Source organism: Agelaius tricolor, unplaced genomic scaffold (genome assembly GCF_023055355.1).
Source record: "Agelaius tricolor isolate 1412-34295 unplaced genomic scaffold, bAgeTri1.0.p SCAF_28, whole genome shotgun sequence".
Classification (NCBI taxonomy): Eukaryota; Metazoa; Chordata; class Aves; order Passeriformes; family Icteridae; genus Agelaius; species Agelaius tricolor.
In genome coordinates, this window is record NW_027269288.1 from 4,763,994 (window position 1) to 4,790,509 (window position 26,516).

General features: G+C 44.9%; 1 protein-coding gene across 1 annotated transcript; it reads left to right on the top strand.

Moving 5' to 3' along the window:
• The first annotated feature begins 202 nt into the window (after positions 1–202).
• On the top strand, positions 203–4,592 carry LOC139600681 (arylacetamide deacetylase-like 4). The gene is made up of 4 exons (XM_071449044.1): positions 203–632; positions 2,268–2,484; positions 2,675–2,738; positions 3,415–4,592. The coding sequence occupies exons 1-4, from the start codon at positions 471–473 to the stop codon at positions 4,187–4,189; spliced, it is 1,218 nt and encodes a 405-aa protein (XP_071305145.1). The 5' UTR covers positions 203–470; the 3' UTR covers positions 4,190–4,592.
• The last annotated feature ends 21,924 nt before the right edge of the window (positions 4,593–26,516 follow it).

Genomic DNA, 26,516 nt, shown 5'->3' on the forward strand with positions numbered 1-26,516 from the left:
TTTTAGTATATACCCATTGCTCCTCGTCCTAATGAAACCCTCAGGGAAAAAAAAGGAAAAAATCCTTCAGTGCTGAGAAAACCAGAACTACTTACAAAAACAAATGCCGACTTCCCTTAGATTTCCCTGCCCTGAGCACGGGCAGCCCGCCCTTGCTCTCACCTCCCCGGCAGAGCACGGCGGAGCTGCGGGCGAGCCGGCCGGGGGCGCGGGGGCCGTGCCGGCCCGGGGCGGCGGGAGGCGGCGCCGGGCCCGTCCGTTCCCCGGTACCGCGCGCAGGGCAGGTCACGCCGGGCCTCCTTGAACCGAGATTACCCGGCCGGCGCCTCAGGCCGCTCCGCGCGGCTCCCCCCGGCCGCCCGCACCATGACCCCTGCGCCGGCTTTGCGGAGCGGCCGCACTCGGCCCGTGACGGGGCCGCGGCTCTGCCGAGCGCTGCCGGGGGAGCCCCGCAGGGCCGCGGCCGGGCCATGGCGCTGCTGCCCGCGCTGCTGCTGCTGCTCCTGCCCCTGGCGGCGCTGGCGGCGGCCGCGGTGCTGCTCGGCCTGCCCAGCTACGACATCCCGCCCGGGGTGAACCAGCCGGCCAAGCTGCGCCTGGTGCTGACCCTGCTGCTCGGCACCGCCGCGCTGGTGAGTGGCCGTGCGGGGGGCGAGGGGGCGTCGGGGCGACCGCGGGCTGGGGGCGGCAGTGGTTGCACAAACACGGGGAGCCGGGGCAGGATCCGCTGTCCCCGCTGTCCCCGTGGGATGCTGGCGGTGCCGCATCATGAGAGGGGGATGCGGGGAGCCCCCCTATAGGGTTCTGCCCCGGGGTATCTCCCGATCCGGACACTGCAAGGGCACCCGCGATCCGGGCGCCTCCACCCGATATCCCCCGTTCGAGGATGCTGCTCCGGGCACCCCCCGGGCGAGAATGCTGTCCCGGGCACCCCCGGTCAAGGATGCTGCCCCGGGCACCCCGCGGTCAAGGATGCTGCCCCGAGCACCCTCCGGTCGCGGATGCTGTCCCGGGCACCCCTGGTCGAGGATGCTGTCCTGGGCACCTCCCGATCGAGGATGCTGTCCCGGGCACCTCCCGATCGAGGATGCTGTCCCGAGCACCCCCCCGGTCGAGGATGCTGTCCCGGGCACCCCGGTGCGGCTACCGCGGGGAGCGCTGCCCATGTTGCGGGCAAACCCCGTTCCCGGTTCCGAGCCGGGCCTGGGCCGGGTTAGCGGAGATTGCGAGCGGCTGATGGCAGCCTCGAATTCAGGGCTGGGCTGGGGTTTTGCGTGATAACTGCCCGCACCTTCAGGGGAAATCACCTTGCACAAAAGTGCTGCAGCCCTTCAGCTGCTCCTGCCACGGCTGACATTTATGGCACACAATCCGGTTAGGGCTGCTTTACTTAATCCCTGGACTCTTTGGCAGCGTTGCATAAACGGCATTAGAGCCCTCCTCAGCTCTGCATCTCTTACTTGCTTTGAATTTCTTAAAATCTTTAGTTTTGTCATTTCTTTAGCCACAAACATCACCCTTGCTATCACACAGACTTTGTTTTCCTCCACACAGATTCTTAAACCATTTACATCCTCTTTAAATTTACTGACAAAGCTGCCCAGCAATCCTGAACCCCACTGGCAGGTGACAAGACAGACTCACTGGGCATTAAAAAGAGGGATCTTGTTCAGCCACTGAATGGTAACTGTTTGATTCCCAGCTTCTTGTTTCACTTATTACCTCAGATTTATATTCTAGCTTGCAAGAGCATTGGGAAAAGAAGGAACTTCATTTTGCTCAGGAGCTCTGTTGTGCAAATAAAAAGCAGTAACTGGCTCGCACAACACAACTCAGCACTTTCAATTTGCAAATTCACTGAGTTTTATGGTCTAATTCATAGATATTAGTTTCAGCAACGAAAAACTGTTTCCACATAAGGTATTTCGTTGTTGTTATCAAGTATAAATGAAATAAGAATGACCACAAATGTGTGCAGGACAATGCTGATGATTAAAATATATACTCCAAGACAACCACTTATGCTGATCTTTATAAAATTTCTGATGTGATGTTACAATGACATTGGATTGGAATAGTGCAAGTAAATATTTCTATAGACTGCAGGATCTGAGAACTTGGGAAAATAGTTTCATTTCCAAATCAGAGTTTCTGTGTTTCTTTAAAATTTCCTCCAAATGAGTTTGATGTAAGTACAATGCAGAGTTTTTATACCCTGGCTAACTCCAGACTTTTAAAGATGCCTTAATGTCTTTTACCTTTAACAGGGAAGGATTTTGGAGAAGACTGGGCTTTGCAGCCAAATCACTTTTGGCCGATACGTGCGACAGGGGCGGAAACTAGGGTTGGATCCAAAGCTCTTTATCCAGGATCTGCAGTTTAATGAAGTACCTGTGAGGGTTTATCAGCCTAAAGCTACCTCGGATGGGCCAAGGAGAGGCATCCTCTTCTTCCATGGAGGAGGCTGGGTGTTTGGAAGCCTTGGTAAGAAACTTCCTGGAGGAACTGTGTGGTGTAGAAAGAATACTCTCATCTTTTTACAAGATTGAAATAAGATGTGGTTTCAGCGTGTGATTTGAGATGAAGTCTGAAGCCTGTTTGGAGCAGACATTTCTTAGGCTGTCTCAAAGCTGAGGGCAATAGTGAAGCACTAACAACAATATTTCTTTTGCAGATACCTATGAAAAGGTGTGCCGCTACCTCTCCAGGGAGAGTGACTCAGTAGTTGTGTCTGTGCAGTAAGTGAACACTTCCCAGTTCTGTAGTTGGGAGATTATTGTTGCTGTGGGACCACAGCAGAGCTGTGCTGGTGTTGGAGATGTTCTTTTTTGGCACAGGAATTTCTATGGGATTCAGTCAAGTTCATAAAGAGAAAAATAGTGATAAAGAAGATTTCGCAGCCCTTAACTATTCATGCCCAGAGATACTCCGAAAAGATACAAATGGAAATATTTGGCACACTAAGTAAGTCTATAAAAGCCAATTAAAAACTTAGGTGAAAAAAGTCTTCCTCGTGCTGAACATATGGACATGTAATAAGATGCTCCAAACAATTGGGAACTATGGGAAAAGAGAATAATCACACTGAAATCCTCCAGTTTTACACATAGATAGCAGAGGCACAAAATTATTAAATAATCTTGTCAGAAGTACAGAGGGAATTTTCACCATCACTAAGAACTGTTCAATTCCTTGTTCAGATCATTAATCAGAGACAATCCTGCTTCAGTGAGTCCTTGTGACTGAGCTCACCATTTACAGTTTATCTGCAATCCCAAACAGAGGAGCAGCTGTTTGGAGGCACCCTAACCTAGAACCAAGCCACCCCAGAACGATAGGGCTGAAGAGCAGCATATGAGACCATTTCCTGGTTACTGCTACTGACATTTCCTTCTCCTTGTCCCTGTGTCCCAGGTACCGTTTGGCCCCTGAGCACAAATACCCCGCTGCCTACGAGGACTGTCTGAGCGCCAGCCAGCACTTCCTGCAGCACCTGCAGCACTACGGCGTGGATCCTGCCCGGGTCACTGTCTGTGGGGACAGTGCTGGGGGCAACCTGGCAGCTGCTGTCAGCCAGACCCTGGCAGGCAGGTCAGACCTGCCCAGGCTCCGTGCTCAGATCCTCATCTACCCAGGCCTTCAGGCCCTGGACTTCAATTTACCATCCTACCAACAGAATCGGGGAGTCCCTCTGCTGTTCCGGGAACGAGCTGCTTTCTTTGCTTTGCTGTACCTCAATGGGGATGCACTGCACATGCAAGAGGTCTTGGAGGGCTCTCATATTCCCCCAGACATGAGGCTGAAGTATAGGAAGTGGGTGAGTCCAGACAACATCCCTGAGAAATTTAAGGTCAGAGGTGTGAAGCCGCTTAGGCCCACTGATTTTATAGCTGAAGTTTATGAGACAGTGAAGAGATTCTGTGAACCCAACCTGTGCCCACTGCTGGCTGAAGACTCTGTTGTTCACCAGCTGCCAGAATCTTTCATCCTGACCTGCGAGTACGACGTGCTGAGGGACGATGGCTTGTTGTACAAGAAGAGGCTGGAGGACAATGGGGTTCGAGTGACCTGGTACCACCTTGAGGATGGATTCCATGGGATCATAAGCCTCTATGATTATTGTGGCTTCTCATTTCCATCTGGGAAAAGAGGATTGGACAGGGTTGTTAACTTCTTAAAAAGCTTATAGTAAACATCTTAGATTCCATGAGTCTGTTCATGCCTCAACCTAGGGAAATATCTTTTTAGGGTATTTAATATCAGGTTATGGGTAGTGAATCAGGGGCAGCCATTAACAATGATCAACAAGGCTCATCAGAACCTCATTCCAGCTGTTAGTTGGAACATGGAATATGCAAACCTTACACAAGCTTGTACCATGCTGCAAGCCCTTACCTTTAGCTCTGCTAGTAAAGAACAGTTCTTTGAATGGGCATCCTGGTTTGTTCCAGTTGTTAAAAAAAAAAAATCTGGATGAAGAGAAGCTGTGTGTTAGCAGGTGTGTGTGGTGTGAAAATAAAACCCAGCTGACATTAGTGGGTTATGAGCCACTGACAATAAAATAATAAATATGATGACAATTAGGAAATAATCATGCTGTGTCAAGCGTGGTCTCTGTCACTGTGGGCACAACAAACAAGTGGTTCCATGGCCAACATCACCCGTGTTTCTCAGCACACAGGCAGGACTGGAGCCCCCTTCTAGCACTGGGCTACTGGGTAATGTTTCACCCACATAACTTGAAGGACAGTTCCACCAACCAAGGACAGGAGTGCTGGTGGCACAAACAAATATGATTGCATCACAAAAAAATGGGCAGGATTGGTGGAAAATTGGGCCCAAATACTCTACTGTAGCTCCAATTGGAAGCTGACTGGAGAAGAGGACAAAGGGAAGATCAGGAGAGAAAGAAGGGGAAGGTCAGGAAGGTGAGGGCAGGAACAGAGCAGGTTCCTGTGCTGTGGGGTAGCACAGGGCTGCAGCTGTCAGGAGTCCAGCCTCAGCTCACAAGAGTAAAAGGAGGGAGAAGGATAAGCATCTCTCTTGGCCTGTATTAATTCATTCTGTTTATGACCTGCCTTTCCTCTCCTTAAGCCAGGGCAGGAGCAATGCCTGAGCACAGGGTGCATTGAGGGCTTCACACTGGATATAATATTGGCCAATTAAAAATGGCACTTCAGGCAGTCACTTGAGGCTGCTGTACCCCTTAAACACAAATATACATCAATATAGACAATAACATTTACCAACATCATGCAAGAGAGACTTCACTAATCTTTCCAGAATTTTGTACTTATTAATACTTGGAGGATCTTTAATAATCTGGATATTGGTCTCATTTGCTTGTAGAAACATGAGCATCTTTTCTAGCAGAGCTGCTCGATAGATTTCATGCCTTGCTTAAGAGGCTCAGCAAAATTTTGTCATTAGACTTTTAACTTTGTCAAAACATGCCAGTTAGGTTCAATATTAGAGCTGTTCAAGCAGATCCTCCTGACTCTGCTAAAATTGCTTCCTTTAGATTTTTTTTCCTGGAACCAAATGCCAGACTGTGTTGCAGTCTGCAGCAGCAGAAGTGGAACAAAGGGAGAGGGGTAAATGGTTCATTCATCCTTTTCAGATGCTGGTTCCCATGGCAGGTGAAGATATTTAACCAAATTAACCAAAGCACAGATAATTTTTCAAGTGCAATACAGTATCTTTTATGTACACTACAGAACCAATCAAGAATTTTACAGTGGCTGATTTTACCAGTTGGCTTTTACCAGCAAAGAACATAGACTTCTTTCCAAAAAAGCACTTGTGTAGATGAAAAAAGGAGCACTGGGACAGAGCTGCTGTGATTACTGGGCTGCCTCAGCAGTTCTGAGTGTTGAGTGTCTCTCACATTTATAAACTCAGCAGCATCTCATACAGAACAGCCTCATCTGCTTGCCAGCTCACAGACCAAACACCAAGGACAACCATGATGGGTAAATTTGAAGTAAGGAACAGAAAATTCCAGTGTGGGGCTGTGGTGCCTGTACATTCCAGCCATGATCTGTGACTAATACTTAAATCCTATTTTATATATCCTTAAACAACTGTATGTGTAAAGGAAGGCACAGCAGCTGTGTGGCCATTCCAAGGTTGGATTCCAGTGGGAATCCTTCCCCAGGCAGGCACCCAGCACACGCTGCCTGGGACTCCCTGGATGTTTCTCAGTCTATGCCTTGGGGGTGACCAGGGCACATGAAGAAAATCAGTGTATTACTCCCACCTGGGACTGGGTATTGAGTCTTCAGGGCATTCCCTGGGTTCTAATAGCAGCTTGCTGGTAAAATAGGATTATTTTAATCAGCACACCTCCAATTCATATGAACAAACTGCACTTAAATAAGGCCCAGATCTTTTACAATACTTTTCCCACAAGCATCTTCTGCTAGAATGTCCCTTCCAACAAGGTGCCTCTCCACCCCCAAGTGTTGCTATCATTCTCTTTAGACAGGCAGCTGGAAGGTTGGATATGCAATGCTGCTGCACAAAACCCTTAAGCAGCACAAAGCAATCAGCTTTTCATTTTCAGCCTTCTTAAAAGTGTCTGCAAATCCATGATGCAAGTGTTGAAATCAGACTGATCAGATCTCATGACATACAGATGCAGTTGCTTCACTTGGGTGGGAATTCACTTGAAATGCAAATGCCTTTATTTTCAGGGATTAAATGATAAGTAACACAAAGACTGACAAAGGTTTGTGATATCAGTGGCAAAAATGCAGACTGACTCAGACCACACTGAGCCTTCTGAATGCTGTGCACAGCAGCACCATGTGCATCTCATTTTGGGGGCTGCCACTGCAGCACTTTTCATCCTTCACAAGGAAGCAAGAAGCCAAAAGTGAGTGTCAGAGTGTGCTGAGAACTGCAATGGGCACAGCTACAACCTGTGCTGCCTCCCCTCCCCAGCTGCAGTGCAGGTTGGCCTGGATTCCTCAGAAATCAGATTTCCCCATTCTTGGTAATTCTTGGCATTGTTAATTCAAGGGAATGGAACATGGTGCACTGGTCAATACATAGATTTAGAGATAGGAACCTCCTTCTGTTTAAATTCTGGAAATGGATCTTGTGGTGACTTTTGGCTACTTTCTTACCCAGTCAGTGCCTAATTTTTTTGGGTTAATAAAGTGCAAGTGTTCTTCATACAACAATCCTTATTCACCACAGGAAGCAGTGAAGGAGAGTGTCAATGAACAGATTTCTCTCCTCTATCCAATATCAGTTGAAAACAAGGAGAACTGTGGGATACAACTAGCAGGATAATTAATAAAGTATTATTATCTTTCTGAATTTTTAAGTAAAAGGTTACCTGTGCTAACTTTTCAAATATCTACCAGAGAGGCTCTGAAGAATCAGGACTCCTGATTGATGACATGGCTCATCTATCAGTATCTAACAGTGATTTCCTCTTCCAGCCAGAGGGTGGACACCTATGTCCTGAGAACAAAAAGATCCATTTTGTTCTTAATCTGCTGTCAAAATAGTACAAACATTCCCTATGACAACTGTAGAGTAAAAACACCCCGACCAAAAATTTAATTATATAATTTCTAACATTTAATCTTGTCTCAGAATAACCCACTCTCTATGGCCATCTTGAAGACCTGATGAAAAACTGCACTAGAAAGAAGTTGAGTGATGTCCAGTGTCTGCCCCATTTCCTGTGAAATCCCAACAATTTCTGCTTTTGCCACTTTTCAGCTGACACAACCAACCAAAACTCATGACCTCCCAACCAGGGTTATCTTCCCCAAAATGTTGAAGAAGCCTGGACTTTGAAGAGGGGCAGAATATCTGCAAACTGTTGGGCAACTGGTGAGAGCCAGAGGAGCTGGGGATGCCCCTGTGTAAACTGCTTAGGGTGATCTTAAGCACTGCTTAATATAACTTGTTGCTTGTGGGAGCTGCTCCATGCAGGAGTGAGAATTAGGTTAGACAGGCACACGGCTTTAGACCAGTTAGAACAAGTTGCTGGGTTACATCCTGACCTGCAGGTGGCTGTTTCAGAAGATATTAAATCACTGAAAACAAATTTTTCAACTCTTGGTTTTTAGTCAATGAACAGTTGCAGTTTAAAAAACAACCAAGCCAAAACACAAAACAAGTGGGATGGAACTTGAAAGGACATAAAACTCTTAATTGTTTTGCCCTCTGGTTTGTTTTTAATTATTATTTTTACACAGCTTGCTATGTGTTTCTTTGAAGAAAGAGGAGAAAAGAGCCTTGTGTAATTCCATAGTATGTCTAAAACATCTAAGAATAAAGCAAATGTAGAAAGAGCTGCACGTCCAAGGACAAGGTGAAGCAAGGTTCCTCCCCATGCAGGAGGCAGCCAGACCTTGATTACCCTTGGCTTTACAGAGGGAATGCACTTAATGGCAGATAAGCTGCAAAGCAAACTGCATTAGCTGACCTTGCATTACCAGATTGCAGAGGAAATAGCTCTGGGAGCCCTTTCCACTGCTGGATAGGCCACCCTGAGACTTTGCTCCCATGTAGGAAGTGCTGCTAACAAATCCAAATTCTTATTGCTCCGAGATGCAACTTCTGCATTTAAATCCCATTTGGCCCAGAGCAGAGATCTGCAAAGCTCAGCTGCTCGTGGTCTGAGGCTCAGCAATAAACCTGCAGCAAGTTTAAGGCTTACGTTCAATATATCTGGAATTAATTCAATGCAATCCATTTTTGCTCAAGATTAGCAATATTATAATTATTTTTAGGAACGGATAAAGCCTACGCCATAGTCTTGGCATGGACAAGCCCCTGGCCATGGCCTGGATGGAGTCTGAGCTCTGCAATATTTTAGTTGCTGTGATTTAGATTTGTGCTTTCAAGGTTGAGTTTTCAAGGGAAGGTCACTGACGACTCAGACATGCAGAGCAACAGTGGCACCTATTGGCAAAGGGGCTGTGGCTCTGTGAGACACCCAAAATCATCAGGGGACAGCCCCTCAGCCAAATGCTGAGCCAGAGAGCAGCATCCTTGATGAAATCTTTCAGAGATGCAAGAACCCTGGCAATTGGATAAGCATTATATGGGTTTTTTTAGGCTTCAAAGCCCCAGGGACATCAAAGGCAATTAGAAAAGAAATTGAAAGCAAAATAGGTGAAAGTCACTGAATCACAGTTAGCTATTAGTGCTGTGCTATTAAACACATTCTCTTGAAAAAACATCTCTAAGAGAATCCATAAAGAATTAATTACAATGGAATGAAAATTGGTGGACACAGAAATTCTTTTATCCACAAGGAAGTCCTCCATATTTATTTTATTGCCAATATAGCTATTAAAAGTGTATTTTTCTGTTTGTTCCCATCTGCTGATATTTTTTGTGACAGTACCAATCAGGCCTAATCTCTATAGCACAACAGAGCCCAGATAATATTTAGAATACAGCTTAGAAAATTATACAAAGGTAGCCTTAATTCCACACAACTCTAATCAGTTTTCTTTAAAATCTGCTCATCAATTATTCATAATTATTAAATATTTATAACAAATGAAACATTTATGTTTATCATCTACTGTGCTTTTAAAAGCAAACCTCATATATGGAAAAAATTACTGGTTTGATGTACAGGGAATTACTGTACAAGAACCACCTATGAAATTTGCATGAAAACATTAATTCCAAAATCTGAGAGCTCCCCAGGCACAATCTGATCTGTTTTTATTGAGTCATTTAGAATTAAATATACAATCAGAACACCTTAGGGGAGCCCAGGGTAACCTGGTGAAATGTGTTCTGGTGCAGAGCTACTTAAACAGGAGCATGCACTGCTCCACCAGACAGGTCAGATGGGATTAGTGATACCCAGCACCAAAATATCTCCTTTCATCTGTTTAACTGATCAGCTGTTTCCACCTGCAAGTTTGGAGCTTCCTCCAAAGCCCAGCCAGCTTTGAGGTGAGCCCAGCTCCAGGTGAGCTCCGGGCAGAGGGAGGCCAGGCCTGAGCTCAGTGATGGGGGAACCAAACACCAACCAGCCCAAATCAAAACCTGAATGGATCTTTATCTCAAATATTCCACACAACAACGTTTCAGACAGAATATCTCTGATAATTAAGGTTTTCCCCTCCTTTTTCTTTCCCCTAAAAATATAGCTGACCTAAATTATTCCAGACAAAACCCCCCAAGCCCCCAAGGCATAGCTGAAAGCACTGCTGCAAACACACAGCTGCACCAAGAATATCTCATTTATATTTCCTTTCTGACCATTGTGAATGGGTCACAATCCCAGGTTCTGGGCCTGCACATCTGGTTTGTGCCCATTGGCAGAGGTAAATACAGACATGTTTGTTCCCAAGTTCTGCACTGAATTTGGCAGAAGTCAATGGAGGTAGGAATGGCAAATAAAACTGAAAGATTCCTACACCCATAGCTCAGAGACACTAATTCTTGCTGAGGGAAACAGTGCTGTTTAATCAGGGACAAGAATGCTGTGCTAGAGGTTCCCTAAATAGTAAATATCCTTGTTGTGTCTAACACAACATTTCCCAACTCACTTTAATCTCCAGAAATTACAAGGATTTTTATTCACGATAAATAAACCCACTGAAATAGAGGTTCTTTTGCCTCTGCTTCAAGAATGCACAAATCTGAAAGAATTAAGATGTTCACAGCCACCACAGAAAAGAGGTGAGAAAATGTGAAATTTCATCATTGCAATTCTGCAATAACTCACAAATCCATTTATTAGTAAATAAAAAATTCAGCCAAGTCATGAAAATGTACAACAGAAATTCTGGGCTCTACTGTAATATGTTCATTTTTCAGGAAGAGAAGTTATTAATGAAGAAAGCAGCATAACCTTATAAAGAAAAGAGACAATTTGACACATAGGCCTGGGGATAAAACCTCTTGAACTTGGAGACCTCTGAAATATGGATCAAGTTTGGAACTTAAATATGTTTCTCTAAAACAAGTAAATGGTCATGTTTATTCTGGCCCACTCTGATGTTGTAATTAATTTGTTAACATGCAAAAAACACAGCTCCTGAGAAGAATTATAATATGCAAAGGGAGATGTTTTGAGGATGTGTCAGACTTATCCAAGCTTGTTTTGAGAAATTTTTTTTAGTCTCGGGGTCTTGTGGTCACTCGTGTCTCAAAAGCAAGAGACCACCGGGCTCTTCAATTTCTCTATTATGAAAATGTTGCAGAGAATCTTGATGGCAGGAGATCAGCCTTGTGTTTAAAGCCTGTGACATTAAAGAGGCAGCATGGTGGCTGGAATTGATGCACATCTCTCAAAGCCAGCAAATTTCTTGCCTTGAAGGAGACGAGTGTCAACCTGGATGAGCTGTGTGAACAAGTGTTTTGGTTTGAAAAGACAGGTGTCTGCTGAGGAAGGCAGGAGCCTCTCTTGAAATGGAAAATGTAAACCCTCCCCCTCCAATTATTATAATTTTGAAATTTTGAAATTATCTCCGGCAAAGATATGGGAATCGGAATAACAGTTCTTTACTAGGAAAATTAAAAATACAAATGCAATAGTACAAACAAAAAAAAAAAAACAACAACAAAACTGCCAGAGTCAGAGCAGGAGCTGCCCCCTGTGTGTCAGGGTGGTGGCACAGCCCCATCCCATGGGGGCTCAGCCCTCCTGCAGTGTCAGCTGTGGCTCTGCTGGAGCAGGGATCCTGCACAAGGGGGGAGTTTTCCTCTGCAGCTCCAGGGCTGCTGGAAATGGGCCTGGGCTCCCTCTGGCAATGCAGGGCAGCAGAAGCTGCTCCTCTGGCAATGCACTGGGCAGAGGCTGCTGGGCTGTCCCAACCCTCAGATTGTACCCAGGTAGGAATGCTCGGCTCCTCCCCTTGGACACGGCCATTTTAGAGGGAGTTGCTTTTTTTTTGTCTCTTATTCTTTCAATTGGAAGAACCCCTGAGGACTGAATCCAAGAAATAGATCCCAGAAATGCTGCTCCCAGTTTTCAGGTGGAAGCTGGGCTCATTGGGCAGAATTTGCTGTAAACACACAGAGACCCCCTGGCCCAGAGAGCTCCCAAACCTGCCAGCTCTTCAATATTCCATCAGCACTGTAAAAAACACCCTGAACAAGCCAGGTGACTTCTTTAAAGTAAGAAAACAGGACTGGCTGTGTAAATATGTACTTACCTGCTCCAGAGCTGTAAATATGTAATTTAGGCTGCTGTGTCATGCCATATTTTGTGTCTAATTTAAGGAACTGTGAATTTGGGCAGGAGGGTTGGATGCCTGTCAGGTAAATATTACAAGCTGTAAATTTTCACAGCATATTTGACACTAAATTTGGTTAGCACTATATATAAAGTGATCATTGACCTGATGGGAATCCTTGACAGTGGTTGGCCTGGGAGGAGGTTCAGGGTGAGCCACAGTCTCCTTTAAGTCCCAAACAACTCCAATCTCCTGTGGCAACCTGAACATCCTTGATGTCAGCACTTGCAGGTTCTGCTGCCATGGAAGGTGAAAGCTTTGTCCTCACAGCTCACCTCAATGTGGGGAGCACTCACAACCAACAGGAAAGTGCTCGTGGAGAAGCATCTTAAGGGCCAGACACTGTCTCAGCTGCTTGAGTGCCTCAGCCTAGCAGCACACAAGGAGAAAATCTTGGATTTTCAAAGCTAAAAGTAAAGCAATTTTGAGTTCCTACAGTGACACAGAAGCCGTGGTTTTGCACGTACTGGTTGCTGATAACTGTCCAGGAGTCAGATTTCTAATTTAACCTTCTCACTTGGAGATGTCTAGAGGGATGCTGGGAACCCCCACTGGCTTGTACAGACAAACCTGCATTTTTCCTCTGTTCTCTCAAAAGCTTGAGCTTTGAAAGCTCCTTTGGTTACATCAGCACTCTCACAGTCTCCATCCCAGTCTCCATCCTTTGTATTATTAGTAATTTTCCTTTAAAATATGGACTTAGCACAATCCCAGGGTTTGTTTTTTAAGGCAGGTGTGGATGTTCTTCACCACCTTTACCACTCCGTGCTGCAGGAGCAGTTTGCATTCCTGCTGTTAACATAAATACTGAAAGCAAAGCACTTAACTGAGCCCCTCAGGTGTTTTTTCAGGCTTAAATACAACAACCCCTCTGGTAAAACAACCTCAGTGAAACCCCAGCCAGGTTAGAGCAGACCAGGGCTGGGTCCATCTCGGGTTTCTGTGGTTGAAATGACCCCCAAGGTATTAAAGTCTCTTTTTTCCCAGCCCCACGACTGAAGAAGAAGTCAAGATTTATTGGTTCTGCTTTTCAAGGTTGTTTATTTTCTCTTATCTGTTCCATTCTTTCTCTGCTGAGATCTGTCCAGCAGGTCAGTTCATGGCACAGTCCCTGCCCTTGGGGTGGTGTTGGTTTTTTATACTAAGAACTACCTGTGCTTTATTTACAATAATTTTCCAGTACCTATCACCTATGTTAGACAGTCTGTCTCCACTCTAAACCAATCAAACAGTGCCACCATCACACAGAAGATGGAGGACAAGAAGGAGAAGAAGGAGGACAGGACAAGCCCAGATTCCTCCATCTTGCCTCTTGAACCCCCATTCTAAATCCCCAAAATTCTACATTTTCACTCTGTGACAAATTAACTCATTCTACTCAAACTCTTGTGGCTTGTAAATCCTCACACAAAGTTGGGAATTGTTTCCATGGGCTAAAATCAAAGGCACAGGTGTCTGACTCTGTGCCAAGGTCTCTGAGCCCCTGCCAGGGTCTGGAGTCCTCCAGGGCAGCCAGAGCAATGTCCTGGGTTCCAACAGCTCCAGAGGGATGTCCTGGGTTCCAACAGGTCCAGAGGGATGTCCTGGGTTCCAGCAGGTCCAGAGGGATGTCCTGGGTTCCATCTTCTCCAGAGGGATGTCCTGGGTTCCAGCAGGTCCAGAGCAATGTCCTGGGTTCCAACAGGTCCAGAGCAATGTCCTGGGTTCCAACAGCTCCAGAGCAATGTCCTGGGTTCCAGCTTCTCCAGAGGGATGTCCTGGGTTCCAACAGGTCCAGAGTGACCCCAGGGGTGCTGTAGGCATGGAGGGGAGCAGCAGGTGGCAGAATTGGATCTGCTTTAGTGCAGATCCTGATCCTGGACTGACAGTGCCCATGCCCCTGGCCCTGCCCGGTGCCCCTGGCTCAGCTCAGGCTCTGCAGAGGTCCCAGTGGGCCAGAGCCCCCTCTGATGTCAGGGAAATGATTTTCCCTCTTAAGGAGAAAGAATTTCTACATTTTCCTTCAAACATATTCCTACGTATTCCTTCCTACCACATCTCTGCTCAGAGGATGCAGCTTTCCAATGTTTTGAAATCCCTGGGGGTGAAAGGTGCCAATGTCACTATTTTTATTTCTATTAAGAGTAGAAATGAGGTCAAAGCAGGTTGGAAAGTAAACTGGGCTTGATTTTATGCAACCAGCACAAAAGCAGCCCTTTTCTTTACAGGTTAAATCACACAATTAGCCAGTCTGGAAACCAAGAGCTGTCTTGATTAGATTTTGGTGGCAGATCTCTGTGTAGCATCCCCCAAAGATCCCTGGTCCATGGCTGACAGACAAGGGAGCAGGAGGACTCACTGCCCTCCATTAATCAATTTTTCTGGTTGTGCTCAATGCCCTCACTACAGGATACATAGAAGACAACCCAAGGATGCAGCCAGCATTTAAAATGCTGCATTTTAACATCAGCTGCTTAATTGTCTCACAAATCCTTGTGATTTACACACTGGCCACTCCCACCTTCCACACTCTATAATGTAATTCTTTTTACTGTTTTTTGCTAAATCCAAGCGCTGCTGCCCTCAGTCCTCATGTGCTATACTCAATGCAGTCACTACAGAATACATGGAAGACAACTCAAGGGTGCAGCCAGCATTTAAAATGCTGCATTTTAACATCAAATGTTTAATTGTCACACACATCTCTGTCATTTACACAGTGGCCACAATCCCATGATGTGATTTTTTACTGTTTTTGCCAAATCCAAGCAATGCTGCCCTCAGTTCTGACGAGGGGATGAGCCTGCAGCCAGTCAGCAGGAGAGAAACAGCACAGGCATTTTCCCTCTTATTTCCATATTTTAAACACTTGACTAAACTTTCTCCCTGTGCACAGAGCAGAGTGCTGTGGTTGATCATTCAGACAGCTCTGTCAGCCTGTGTTTCCATGAGCAGAGTCAGGCTGGGCTCTGCAGCTCTACCTGTTCCCTGATTAATGAGCCTTTGCTCTGGCTGGACATTTCACAGAAAAGGCTTATTTTCTATTTATAGGCACTATTTGCAATGCCACCTCTGTGGCACTGAAATTCATAATCAGCAAACTGCTACAGGGAAAAATATGTTCCAGTTAATATTAAATGAGCAATGTGGGGTTTTGGGTTTGGTTTTCTTTTTTTTTTTTTTTTTGGGGGGGGGGTGTTGTTTGGGTTTTTTTTAAGAATTGATTGATCATGAAGAAAATAAAAATAGCATCTCCCAGTGAACCAGTGACAGATCCAAGGTATTAAAAGTTTAAATCTGAACACAAAGCAGTCTCAATTCCCCAAATATCAACCCTGTTAATGGGAAAATGTCAAAAATGCCTGTGAGGTTTCAGATGGCCTTTAAAAAGCAGAACACTGGCACCAAAAACCTGAAATAATGGACCAGCTTATTACCAAGCTGGAATAAATTTTTTGTGGTTTTTTAAGGTGACTGCAACTTTGGCTTATGGTGCTGGTTTGACAGTCTCAGAAATCACAGGCATCTGCTTCTGCCTCGAGCTAAGACAGCAGGCGCAGAAGCAGGGAGAATTTATGCAGAGTGCTCTAATTTTATTCAGATTTGTTAGAATAAAAAAGTGTACTTAGCTTGAGATGGTGAGAAATAGCAGCTTTTAAATCATGGGTTTTACAGAGATTACTGCTGTGGATTCCAGAGGGTAGAATTTGCTGGCTTCATCGTTAAAATAACATTTTTCTTTCCTTAAAACACATTGAGTCATAGCAAACTTCCAGGCCTATTTTAAGGAGACCCACTATTGATAATTACTGTCTTTTTTAGAATTCTGCAGAAATTATGTCTTTATTTTTCCCATATCCTTTGGAATTCCTGTGTCAGGAGCACAGCAGATGGCCTATATAAGATAAATATTGACATGCAGATTTACTGTAGGATCAGCCAGGCTATGACTAAGCTGAAATACCTGAGCAAAGATTTCCTCTGAAACCAGCATTTGTCATTGTCTTTATACTCTGCTGGAAATGGCATCATAAAATACAGAACACAGCAGGGTTATTTCCAGAGGAAAATCAGGAATTCTACATCATGGAGTGAATTGCATACAATATGGTTCAAAGTAAATTGAAAACAGTGGAAATCTTTCAACTGGCTGTAAAACTTATGGTCAGGCTGTTACCACACTGTTCCTAGAACTGGAACTCCTGTGGATAAAAATAATTCTAATTTTAGACCATAATGATTCCCAAGAAGTCTTTTCTTCTATTCAATTCTCCATTTGTGCTTCAAAATTCTGGGGAGCAGAATTTTGCTATCACCCCACTTTTCCTACGTAGATTAAATCCCAGTTCTGCCATCTCCACCTCAAAATCAGGACCTGTCATCAGCAGATTTTGGTGCAGATCTCTGTGCAGCACCACCCAGTGTTTTTCCTTTTATTTCAGAGGAAGAGGCCCTTGGTTGAGAGCTGGATGCTCCCTGTGCCCTCCTCTCCCCCTTCCTGTAAATCATCATGAGATGTTTTACCCAAAGTTACCAACTGTGTTTAAATATCCCCAGAAGGGATGGCTCTCCAGAGAGGTCACTGATATGAGCTCAGCATTAGGAACACAGTGACTTTTAAGGAGTTTTTCCTTTGGTTTCAGAGGTTGGTTGGAAGCTGGATGCTCCCTGTGCCCTCTTCTCCTCCTTCCCATAAATCATCACAAGAAGTTTTCCCTGTGCCCTCCTCTCCCCCTTCCTGTAAATCATTAAAAGATGTTTTACCTAAATTTACCAACTGTAAGTATCCCCAAAAGGGATGGCTCTCCAGAGAGGTCACTAATATGAACTCAGCATTAGGAACAGTGACTTTTAAGGAGTTTTTCCTTTTATTTCAGAGGAAGAGGCCCTTGGTTGGAAGCTGGATGCTCCCTGTGCCCTCTTCTCCTCCTTCCCGTAAATAATCACAAGATGTTTTACCCAAAGTTACCAACTGTAAGTATCCCCAAAAGGGATGGCTCTCCAGACAGGTCACTGATATGAGCTCAGCATTAGGAACAGTGACTTTTAAGGAGTTTTTCCTTTGGTTTCAGAGGTTGGTTGGAAGCTGGATGCTCCCTGTGCCCTCTTCTCCTCCTTCCCATAAATCATCACAAGAAGTTTTCCCTGTGCCCTCCTTTCCCCCTTCCTGTAAACCATCACAAGATGTTTTACCCAAAGTTACCAACTGTAAGTATCCCCAAAAGGGATGGCTCTCCAGAGAGGTCACTGATATGAGCTCAGCATTAGGAACAGTGACTTTTAAGGAGTTTTTTACCAAAAAACCCAAAAAACCCTGCAAGTCTCCACTTCCTAAACCAAGTGTTCAATTCCCTGCTGCAGAGCACGGTGCTCAGCCCTTCTGGTGGGTTTTGCAGCAGGAGCCACAGCCCCAGCAGCTGCAATCCGAGGGTTTCTGTGCCTCCAGGCTGGCTCACAGCTCCCTCAGCCTCATGCCTGGGCTCTGGAAGCAGGACCAGTGCCCTCCTTGCCAGCTTCCAGCCAGCAGAGCAGCATTTCCCACTTCAGCATCAGCCCCTCGCCCTCCAAAGCTCACAGGTGACACCCTCACCCCAGTGGAGTAAAAGTCACATTTATCCAAATCTGCTAGAGATGCAAAAAGATCCCCAGTTTGTAATTCCTTCCCCTTTCACAGATAGGGAAAGGCAGTAACTGTCCATTTAGGGTGCACACCCATCTATCCATTTAGGGTTACAGCAAAGCTTTTGCCACCAGGAGTTGGATTTCAGAGACAATCACCTTTGGGCCTTGCAGCAAAGTGCAAAATCCATGTTTGCAGAGGTTGTTTGAACGCTTGTGCCACCTGGGAAACCAATTCCAGAAACACAAGCCTTGAAAAAATAGCCTTTATAGAAAGACAGCTGTGGATGGTGCACATCCACCCCCAGACATTTGGTCAGGGAGCTTAAACTGTGACAGGCTCCAGCCACCTACTTGTGGCAGCTGCTTTCATCATCACCAAATGTATTCACATCACAGGGAGGCAGAATACAGAAAAACCTGCAGGTCTGCACTTAATACCCAAAGGGATCAGCTCCCAAACTCATCTGGGAGAAGTGCTCAAAGGATCCTGGAACAGTCCCAGCCAGCAGATGAGATTGGATTGTGTGTGTATCCCAAAATAAAATCATGTGCATGCTCTACCTGGCCAAGAAAATGGAGATAATTAGGAAAGGGAATATTTTTTATATTGATCTATTGATTAACATGTTCTGGCCTAGCTTAAAAATGTGCTAAGATGAGGAAATTGCAGGTGTTTGGGGGCTTTTTTACTTTTGCTGTTCAAAAAACTCACACAAACCAAAGGGCTTCTGCCTGAACTTCAGGGGCTTTTGGGTTTTGTACCCACACTTACAGCAAGCAGGTGTTTTTCAACCAATGTTGAAGTTGTTCCTCAGTTAGAGAGGAAGCAGGGTGGAGGAGAAAGAGGGAAATGTGAATGTGCCACACACCTGATTTTTCCTGCCAGGGCAACAGTGTTTGCCTGAGCAGAGGCAGCTGCTGGTATTGTAATTAATAAAACCAAGAAAACCAATTAGAGCTTTACCTGTGTTATCATAACCAATAATTTTATTATCAAAGTCTAGAAAAACAAAGTCATAATCATATTTATTGAGTAGATCATGGAATAAGACTTATTTCACTGTGAAAATTCCTTGCTGTCCACAGGTGTGATCAAATTCCTGCTGCAAATGGGGCCCTTTCTGCCTGCTCTCTTTTGATTTTCTTGCTTGAGTCACCCCACAAGGGAGTTTAAGAGGAAGGTTTTTGGGGCAGGGACAGTTTATCTCCATGTCATAACACCCCCTTGGGTGCTGATGATCATTCAGCAGGTGGGTCAGTGCTATTTTGTGTTTTGCAGACATTTCTTTTATTGGAAATTCCACTCTTTCTGAGCCCACAGACTGCCTGTTTCTCCTCCCACTTCTTCTGCTTTTGTCGTGATTTTTTGTTTGAATTTTGTTGTCTTTTTAATCTGGGCAGTGCACAGAGATCCTGACCTTTGGCTGGAGTGGGGAGCACCTGGAACCTGCTGAAGGAGAAATGCTGGAGGGGAAGGACAACCTCAAGTTCTGATCCCTTTTGAGTGAACCTCTAGCAAACACATTTCACTGAGTCATTCATCAAAGACAAAAAAACCACAACCTAAGAATCCCTGCTGATCATTTTTCCCCTTTCATTTTAGAGAAACATAATGCCTGGTTGGACCTACTCAGCCAAATGTTTTCTGAATTGGGAATCTCCCAACATTTTCTTTTAATTTAAAGAGCTCTTGGTATTCTTTTCCAGGAAGTCAGCATTGCTGCAGTAAACACTGAGCCCTTCATCACCTTGCTGAGTGTGATCCCCTCTGAAAGTCACTCTGCAATCAAATCTCCTGGGATTTCATAATAGCAATTTGCCACACTGGCAGAAATAGGTTTATGGTGCTGCTGGCAGGGGTGTCATGTGAACCTCACTGGGTGTCTGTGCCCTTCAGATGGGAGCCAGTGCTGAGCCTGTGCTGAGCCACTCAGGGCCACAGGAAAAGGGGAAAAAAGGGAAGAGGAAGAGGAAATTAACTCCTTAAAGTCCTCAACATTAACTCCTGGCTGAAGAGGGAAGCAGAGAGCTCCTGTCTGTGCTGTGGGTACCTCCTTAAACATCAGCAATGTTGCCTGGGTAGAGAAGTTGTATTTTATTTCCAGTTTGCCTGAGATCTCTGAAGTTTTTTTTTTTCCAGTTTGCCTGAAAATCTCTGAAAAAAAATTTTCCAGTTTGCCTGAAATCTCTGCTCCTGTTTTCTCTCATTCTACAGAATGTGGCAACTACTGATTGCAACACCACAAGACAGACATTTTTCCCAGTGCCTTCAGGCTCTTAGCAGATCTTGGCTGATTATTCAGATTTTAAAAATATATTTCCATCTTTTTTTGCCATGTCACAGATGTTTCTGTAAGTAATTTCTTAAGCTTTTCCTCTTAAAAGTGTTTGGAATTCCCAAACAGATCTTTATACAATGAAACAATAGGTGACATCCTTTGACAGGGGTTCTCACCTGTACTCACACAGCTGAAACTGCTCTTCTCAAAACTCTCTCCTGTGAAATCACACTCAGCAAACCTTTCAGTCATTTCTGTGGTTGTGCCAGTGAATCAGTGAAACAAAATTTATTGTAGCTTAGATTGACCAAAGCAACTTGTGTGATAGAAAAATGAGTGAATTTCTACAGTGACATGTGTTCCTTACTGATGTGATTGATCTTAAAGATCATCCAGAAGCCAATTTTTCATTGATTTAAGAGATAAAAATATATTAGTCTGGTCATTCCATAAATTCTAGCAATAAGCATAAACCAGCAGTTTAAAACTGCAGGATTGCTCAGACTCTGGATTAGATGGATGGGACCTGAAGAGGATCTGTCCTGGTGGATAATCCTCATAGTAATTCAAGGTATTTCTGCAGAGCATGGGGAGGGAAAGAAAGAGGAAAAAGGACTCACTAAACCAACACAAATCCATTCTATTGGTAATGGTCTCATGTCTCAGGTTATGTTTTTAAGCACTTTTCTTCACAGGAACTCATATTGTACACAAGATCTGGCCTTCAGATCAAGAGGTAATGTTAAACTTAAGATTTAGGATCTTTAAACAAACCAAAGGGATTTGGGTGCCTCCAGTTTTTAGCATTTTCCAGGGAGCAGGTGCTCAGCACATTCAGGTCCTGTTGCTCAGGATGTCTGCAGCTGCACTCAGAATGTGCCATTACTTTGGAAAGTGTTTGCTTAAGCCTTTTGGTTGCTTTAAAAATTGATTTTTTAGATTGTCTGAGGCACTGGTGCTTTGGGGGAACTTGCCTGTGACTGAATCAGCAACTTGAAATGATCAAATTCATGTCATGGTTCTGACACTCGGTGGGGATGTCTCTTCCAGTAATGAGGAACACTTTTTGTTTAATTTCAACCTCTCCAGGCTTTCATCTGGAAAGTTCTAATTTCCTAAGTGACTCTGAAAAAGAGACAATAGAGATTGTGTTAGCTAATGATCACATCTCCTGGAATAGCTGCACAGCCCATCAAGGTGTACCTTATTATTGACAGACCTTATTTTTTATTACTATTACCTTTTTTATTACCAGACTGGAAAATCATCACAGTTTGGTCCCTGCAAGTCCCAAGCTGTTCCCTTTTGTTTTGGAAAGAGCACAGGTGTGGTTTGGGGTTCTGAGATGGAAAGATGGGAAGATTTGAATGCTGTAGCTTATATTAGGCAATCTGTTGAAATAGAATTAATTGTTTATTTCCATTTCTGTTGGCTGTTAAATACACACAGTTATAGTTTACCATTAACACAACTTCTGAAGGACTTTATTAGTAAAATTTAGTGGTTTTATCACTATTTTTGGAAGTGTTGGAGGGCATAGAGCGGTAGAGAAATAACATGGAGAATAATACCTGGTCATATTCCATGGACAATCAGCCTGAAATGTAACTCCAGGGCCCTGTACAGAAATTATTCATACCCAGCTCCCACACAGGTGTTTCATTACTGCCTCTCTCAGGCCCAGGAAATCTGGTGTGTCACCTCTGGTCCACTTTGGTTGTTATAGAAATGCCTTCAACTGCATTGTCCAACTCTTCTGCTGCTGGGGTTAAATTTACTCAAAAGCCTGTGGCCAGGAGAGAGGGCTGGGCCTGTGTCAACATCCCTTTAGAAATGCATTAACAAGTTGCTCCACATGTATAATTAATAGGGATGAAGGAACCCTAGACTGTCACAAAGTCTGTTCTCCATCCCAGCACTTCTCTTTTTCTTCTTGATGCTTTCTTTCCTTTTTTATGTTACTTCTAGGACATTGGTGTAATTCACTGTTTATCACTCTTGGAGCATCCTGTAAGCTATACAAGCATTAATACCCTAATAAAACTATTTTGTGTCTTGGTGCATCTTTTGTACAATGAGCTCCAAGTGTTTCAACAGAGCTTAATTAAAAATTAAGCCTCTGTCCAGCTGTGTCAGGCAGGTAAGTAGGATCATATCCATTTTCCAGATGGTTAAACACACAATAGAGAGGTTAACTGCTGTGTCTGTGGCTGCTCACTGTGTTACCTGCACTGCTGGCAGGGAGAGCCCAGACCTAAATAAATCATCAGATCTTCACTGGCTAGCTGCTGCACAAATCAGAGAAATGGTCTTTGCAGTTTCACTAAAAATAGTTTTCTTTTAACAAATGAGAGACACATAAACTTTGGTCAGCCAAAAAATTCAATTTCACGTAAAAGGAAATCACATTGAACTCTTTTGGTAAACTTTATGCCGAGCTAAGGTCAGGGAGAAATGTGACATTTTGAAACCACAAGCTGTTTTCTGAGGTGGCTCAGCTGGAAATAATTTGTTTCACTGGTGACCTGGCTGGTGCCTGGCAGTGCTCTGAGCCACAGTGCTGAGCTCAGGGTGAGCAGGGACAGGCTCTGCTCCAAGGTGCCATTCATGCACTGCATTTGACACAGTTCACATTCAATCCACAGGGACACAGGAGGACAAGCAGCAGCTGAGCAGACAGGATCTCTGCCTGTGGAGCCCTTGTCCAGCCCCTGCAGCACCAGGCTCCCAAACCCTGCTGGGGCCCTGGGCAGGGCAGCTCTGCTGCTTCCTCCTCGGGCTGCTGCAGGAGAGAGGTTAAAGCCTGAGCTCCTGCTCCTTCCTGCTTTTGGGCCTTCAGGAGGCACATTCCAGGCTCAGTGCAGGGTCTGTGCTGTGCTGGCAGCCCAGGGGGAGAGATCCCTCCCTGCCCAGCTCTGGCTGTGACCTGCGGGGAGCATCCCCAGTGTGCATCCCTCTGAGCGGGGAGCATCCCTCAGTGCAGTGAGCATCCTTCTGTGCATCCCTCTGAGCGGGGAGCATCCCTCTGGACACTGAGCATCCCTCTGTGTGGGGAGCATCCCTCTGAGCATCCCTCTGGACACTGAGCATCCCTCTGAGCATCCCTCTGGACACTGTGCATCCCTCTGAGCATCCCTCAGTGCAGTGAGCATCCTTCTGTGCATCCCTCAGTGCAGTGAGCATCCCTCTGTGTGGGGAGCATCCCTCTGGACACTGTGCATCCCTCTGGACACTGTGCATCCCTCTGTGTGGGGAGCATCCCTCAGTGCAGTGAGCATCCCTCTGTGTGGGGAGCATCTCTTTGTGCAGTGTGCATCCCTCTGTGCATCCCTCAGTGCAGTGAGCATCCCTCTGTACAGAGAGCATGCCCTTGTGTGGGGTGTTCATCCCTCTGTGCATCCCTGTGTGCAGTGAGCACCCCTCTGTGTGGGGAGCATCCTTCTGTGGGGTGTGCATCCCCCTGTGTGGGGAGCATCCCTCTGTGCAGTGTGCATCCCAGTGTGCATCCCCCTGTTCAGTGAGCATCCCTCTGTGTGGGGATCACCCCCTGTGCAGTGTCCATCCCTCTGTGGGCTGTGCCAGGGGCTTGGAGAGAGCTGGGGAAGGCAGGAACACAAGTGCAGGACCGTGGGAGGTGGGATTTGATGGAGTGATTAAGTCTGCAGTGCAGCTGGCAGACACAGCAGCTGTTGCTATTACAGTCCTGGTAGCATTTCATTTCTTTTAAAATCCGATCTGAAAGCTTTAATATCTGATCCATTTTAAATCGCTTCGTTTGGAGGTTGCATCAGGGGGGATCATCTGGTAAAGAACATGGAATTAAAGACACACAAGTCTTACACGTCACTTTATGAGACAAAGCTTCTTAAACTTTTCCATTTAAGATTGGATGTCCCTAATTTTCTAGTGCTGCAGTAGAAGGCAAACCAAAATCCTGGAGCCTTGACAAAGGCTCCTTTTTGCTAACAGAAGGCAGGTGCAGAGCAATTTCATAACCCAAAAATGTTTCCCATTAATGAAGTGAGTGCCCTCACTGACACTTTCCCTTTCTGAGCCATCCTGTTAAATAGAAAAATGGACACTTGCCATGAAAGTTTAAGGATGAAGTCTCAGGAGTTTAAGATGATGGAGACAGAGCAGGCAGGGAGAGAATTTCATCAGGAGCTGCAAAGGAAGGCTTGGGGAGCTTGAGTAAGTGCTGGGTTTTCCCTGTTGTCTGTAAATGTGGGCCACAGGCTTCCCTGCATCCACATCCCTCAGGAGATCACTGTGCCACCCCTCTGTGATTCAGTGGAAGCAGAAATGTTTGGGTTTGGTTTTTGATCAGTGCCACCCCTCTGTGATTCAGTGGGAAGCAGAAATGTTTGGGTTTGGTTTTTGATCAGTGCCACCCCTCTGTGATTCAGTGGAAGCAGAAATGTTTGGGTTTGGTGCCTGTGCTCAGTCACACGCAGCTCTGGAACCAGGAGCTTCCCTCACTGAGCTGGGTTACAATCCTGCTGGAGCCTGGTGGGAGGAGATGAGTCACTGTTTGTTCTGTGAGGCTACAAGGAGACACCTTGAAGCAGAAAATGGCTCTGGAGTGCCAGCTTGCTTCCCAGAGCAGATGGCTGGGCTAGGCTGAGGTTAAAGATGTTCATTACAAATCCATCATCAAAGTAGGCCAGGGATGGACAGTGATTACAGCCAGTGACACCTTCTGTGCCACACAGGGCTGCAGGGCAGCTCTGGGGAGTTGTTCAGATTCTTTCACAGGGCAGAGGGCCCTGGATGCAGAGCACAGCTGGAAAAGCTGTATGGATTCTGCAGCCTCTAAAAAACACTGCCTACCATCTAAATAAAATCAGGATTCACCCCCCAGTGCAGACACCACAAAGCCAGGTAACTCCCATGCCCTCAGATCACCAGGACCAAAGAGCCACACAGAGTTATTGTCCTTCTTTTTTTGTGTGAGAATGTAGAGAATAAACACCCCCACCCCAGAGCTCCCACTGCCCAGGCACTTTCCTCACCAGGTGAACCAGGGTGAGCAGCACTGGAGGGGATGGAGCTGCACCTCTCTTTCCCAGATGGGAGCCAAGATCATTTAACAGTGACATCAGGATTGAAACCAGCTGCAATTTCTTTTGTCACCACAAACTCAGGTCAAACTGAAAGCAGCTGCCAACTTTGATGCACTCACAGTCCCTCACCCCACGCTGGTGCTCTGTGGTGGAAAATCTGCACCCCAGACCCCAAACCTGAGGGAATCAGCCTGCATGGGACACTTCCCTCAACAACAATAACCCAGCTTCTCAGCCTGATGGCTTCTGTTCCCTCAAGGAATAATAAAAATTAAATATTAGATCTGTAGTCACTTCCCTGCCATGCAGCGTAATATTATTGAATTTATGGTTCAAACATTTTCTGCTTTCATTTATAACCCTACATTGTGGGGTTTATATTAATTTGATTGTTAAAAAAAGCCATCCTGGAGTGGGAAATCCCTAAAGCAGATTTTTTTTCCCAATTTTTGTTTTAAAGAGAACTTGTTTTTTTAAGATGGGAACGATTTGCACTCACAACATGATACCACTCTCAGAAACATGATTTAGAAGGGGATTTTGAGGATTTCCTACCTCAAGTTGGAAAGAAATACCTGATAATGTATTCCTATACATTATACATTTCTCTATATTTCTATATTATTTCTACATTTTCTATACATTCTACATTTCAAATATTTCTATGTATTTCTAACACTCTCCTGCCACCTTTTACTAAACTCCAGAGATCAGTAAATACAATGCCATTTAGGAATTGCCACAGGAAGAAATCAGTGACACTACTTACAGAACATTAATTTTCTGATGAAGATAGACACGATCTTCTTTCCACAGCTGAAGGACAAGCCCAGTTTTTGTCATTTCTCTGCATGCCAGGCTGAATTTCAGCTGTCAGAGTGTAATGGGTCACTCTCTGCTCCTTGGCTGGGGTAGGCAAGCACTGTGGTCCTGTGTGGGACCTTCCAGAGCCACTCCTTGGACTTGTCCCAGTGCATTTTTATGCTGCTGTAAAACCTGACCCATTCATGTTCATATCTGAGAGGAGCTGCCTCAGAAAGATGGTGGCTCACTGGGGATGAAATGCTGGGTTTGGACATTGCTTAGGTGATCTTTATTTTAATTTAAAAAAATAAAATTAAATAAAACTAATAATTAAAATAAAACTAATAATTAAATAATAATAATTAAATAAAAGAGTAAAATAATAACTATAATATAATAAAATATAATAATAAAAATATAAACAATATAATAACAATATAATAAAATATTATAACATAAATATTATCAAATATAATAAAATATTATAACATAAATATTATCAAATATATCAAATTATGTATTCTATTTAATAATAA

Bases quoted from the DNA above. Each gene is read 5' to 3' on its own strand.
- LOC139600681 (XM_071449044.1), top strand. From the start codon at position 471: ATGGCGCTGCTGCCCGCGCTGCTGCTGCTGCTCCTGCCCCTGGCGGCG. The intron at 2,485-2,674 runs GTAAGAAACTTC...TTTCTTTTGCAG, and splicing joins CTGGGTGTTTGGAAGCCTTG to ATACCTATGAAAAGGTGTGC. The intron at 2,739-3,414 runs GTAAGTGAACAC...CCTGTGTCCCAG, and splicing joins TCAGTAGTTGTGTCTGTGCA to GTACCGTTTGGCCCCTGAGC.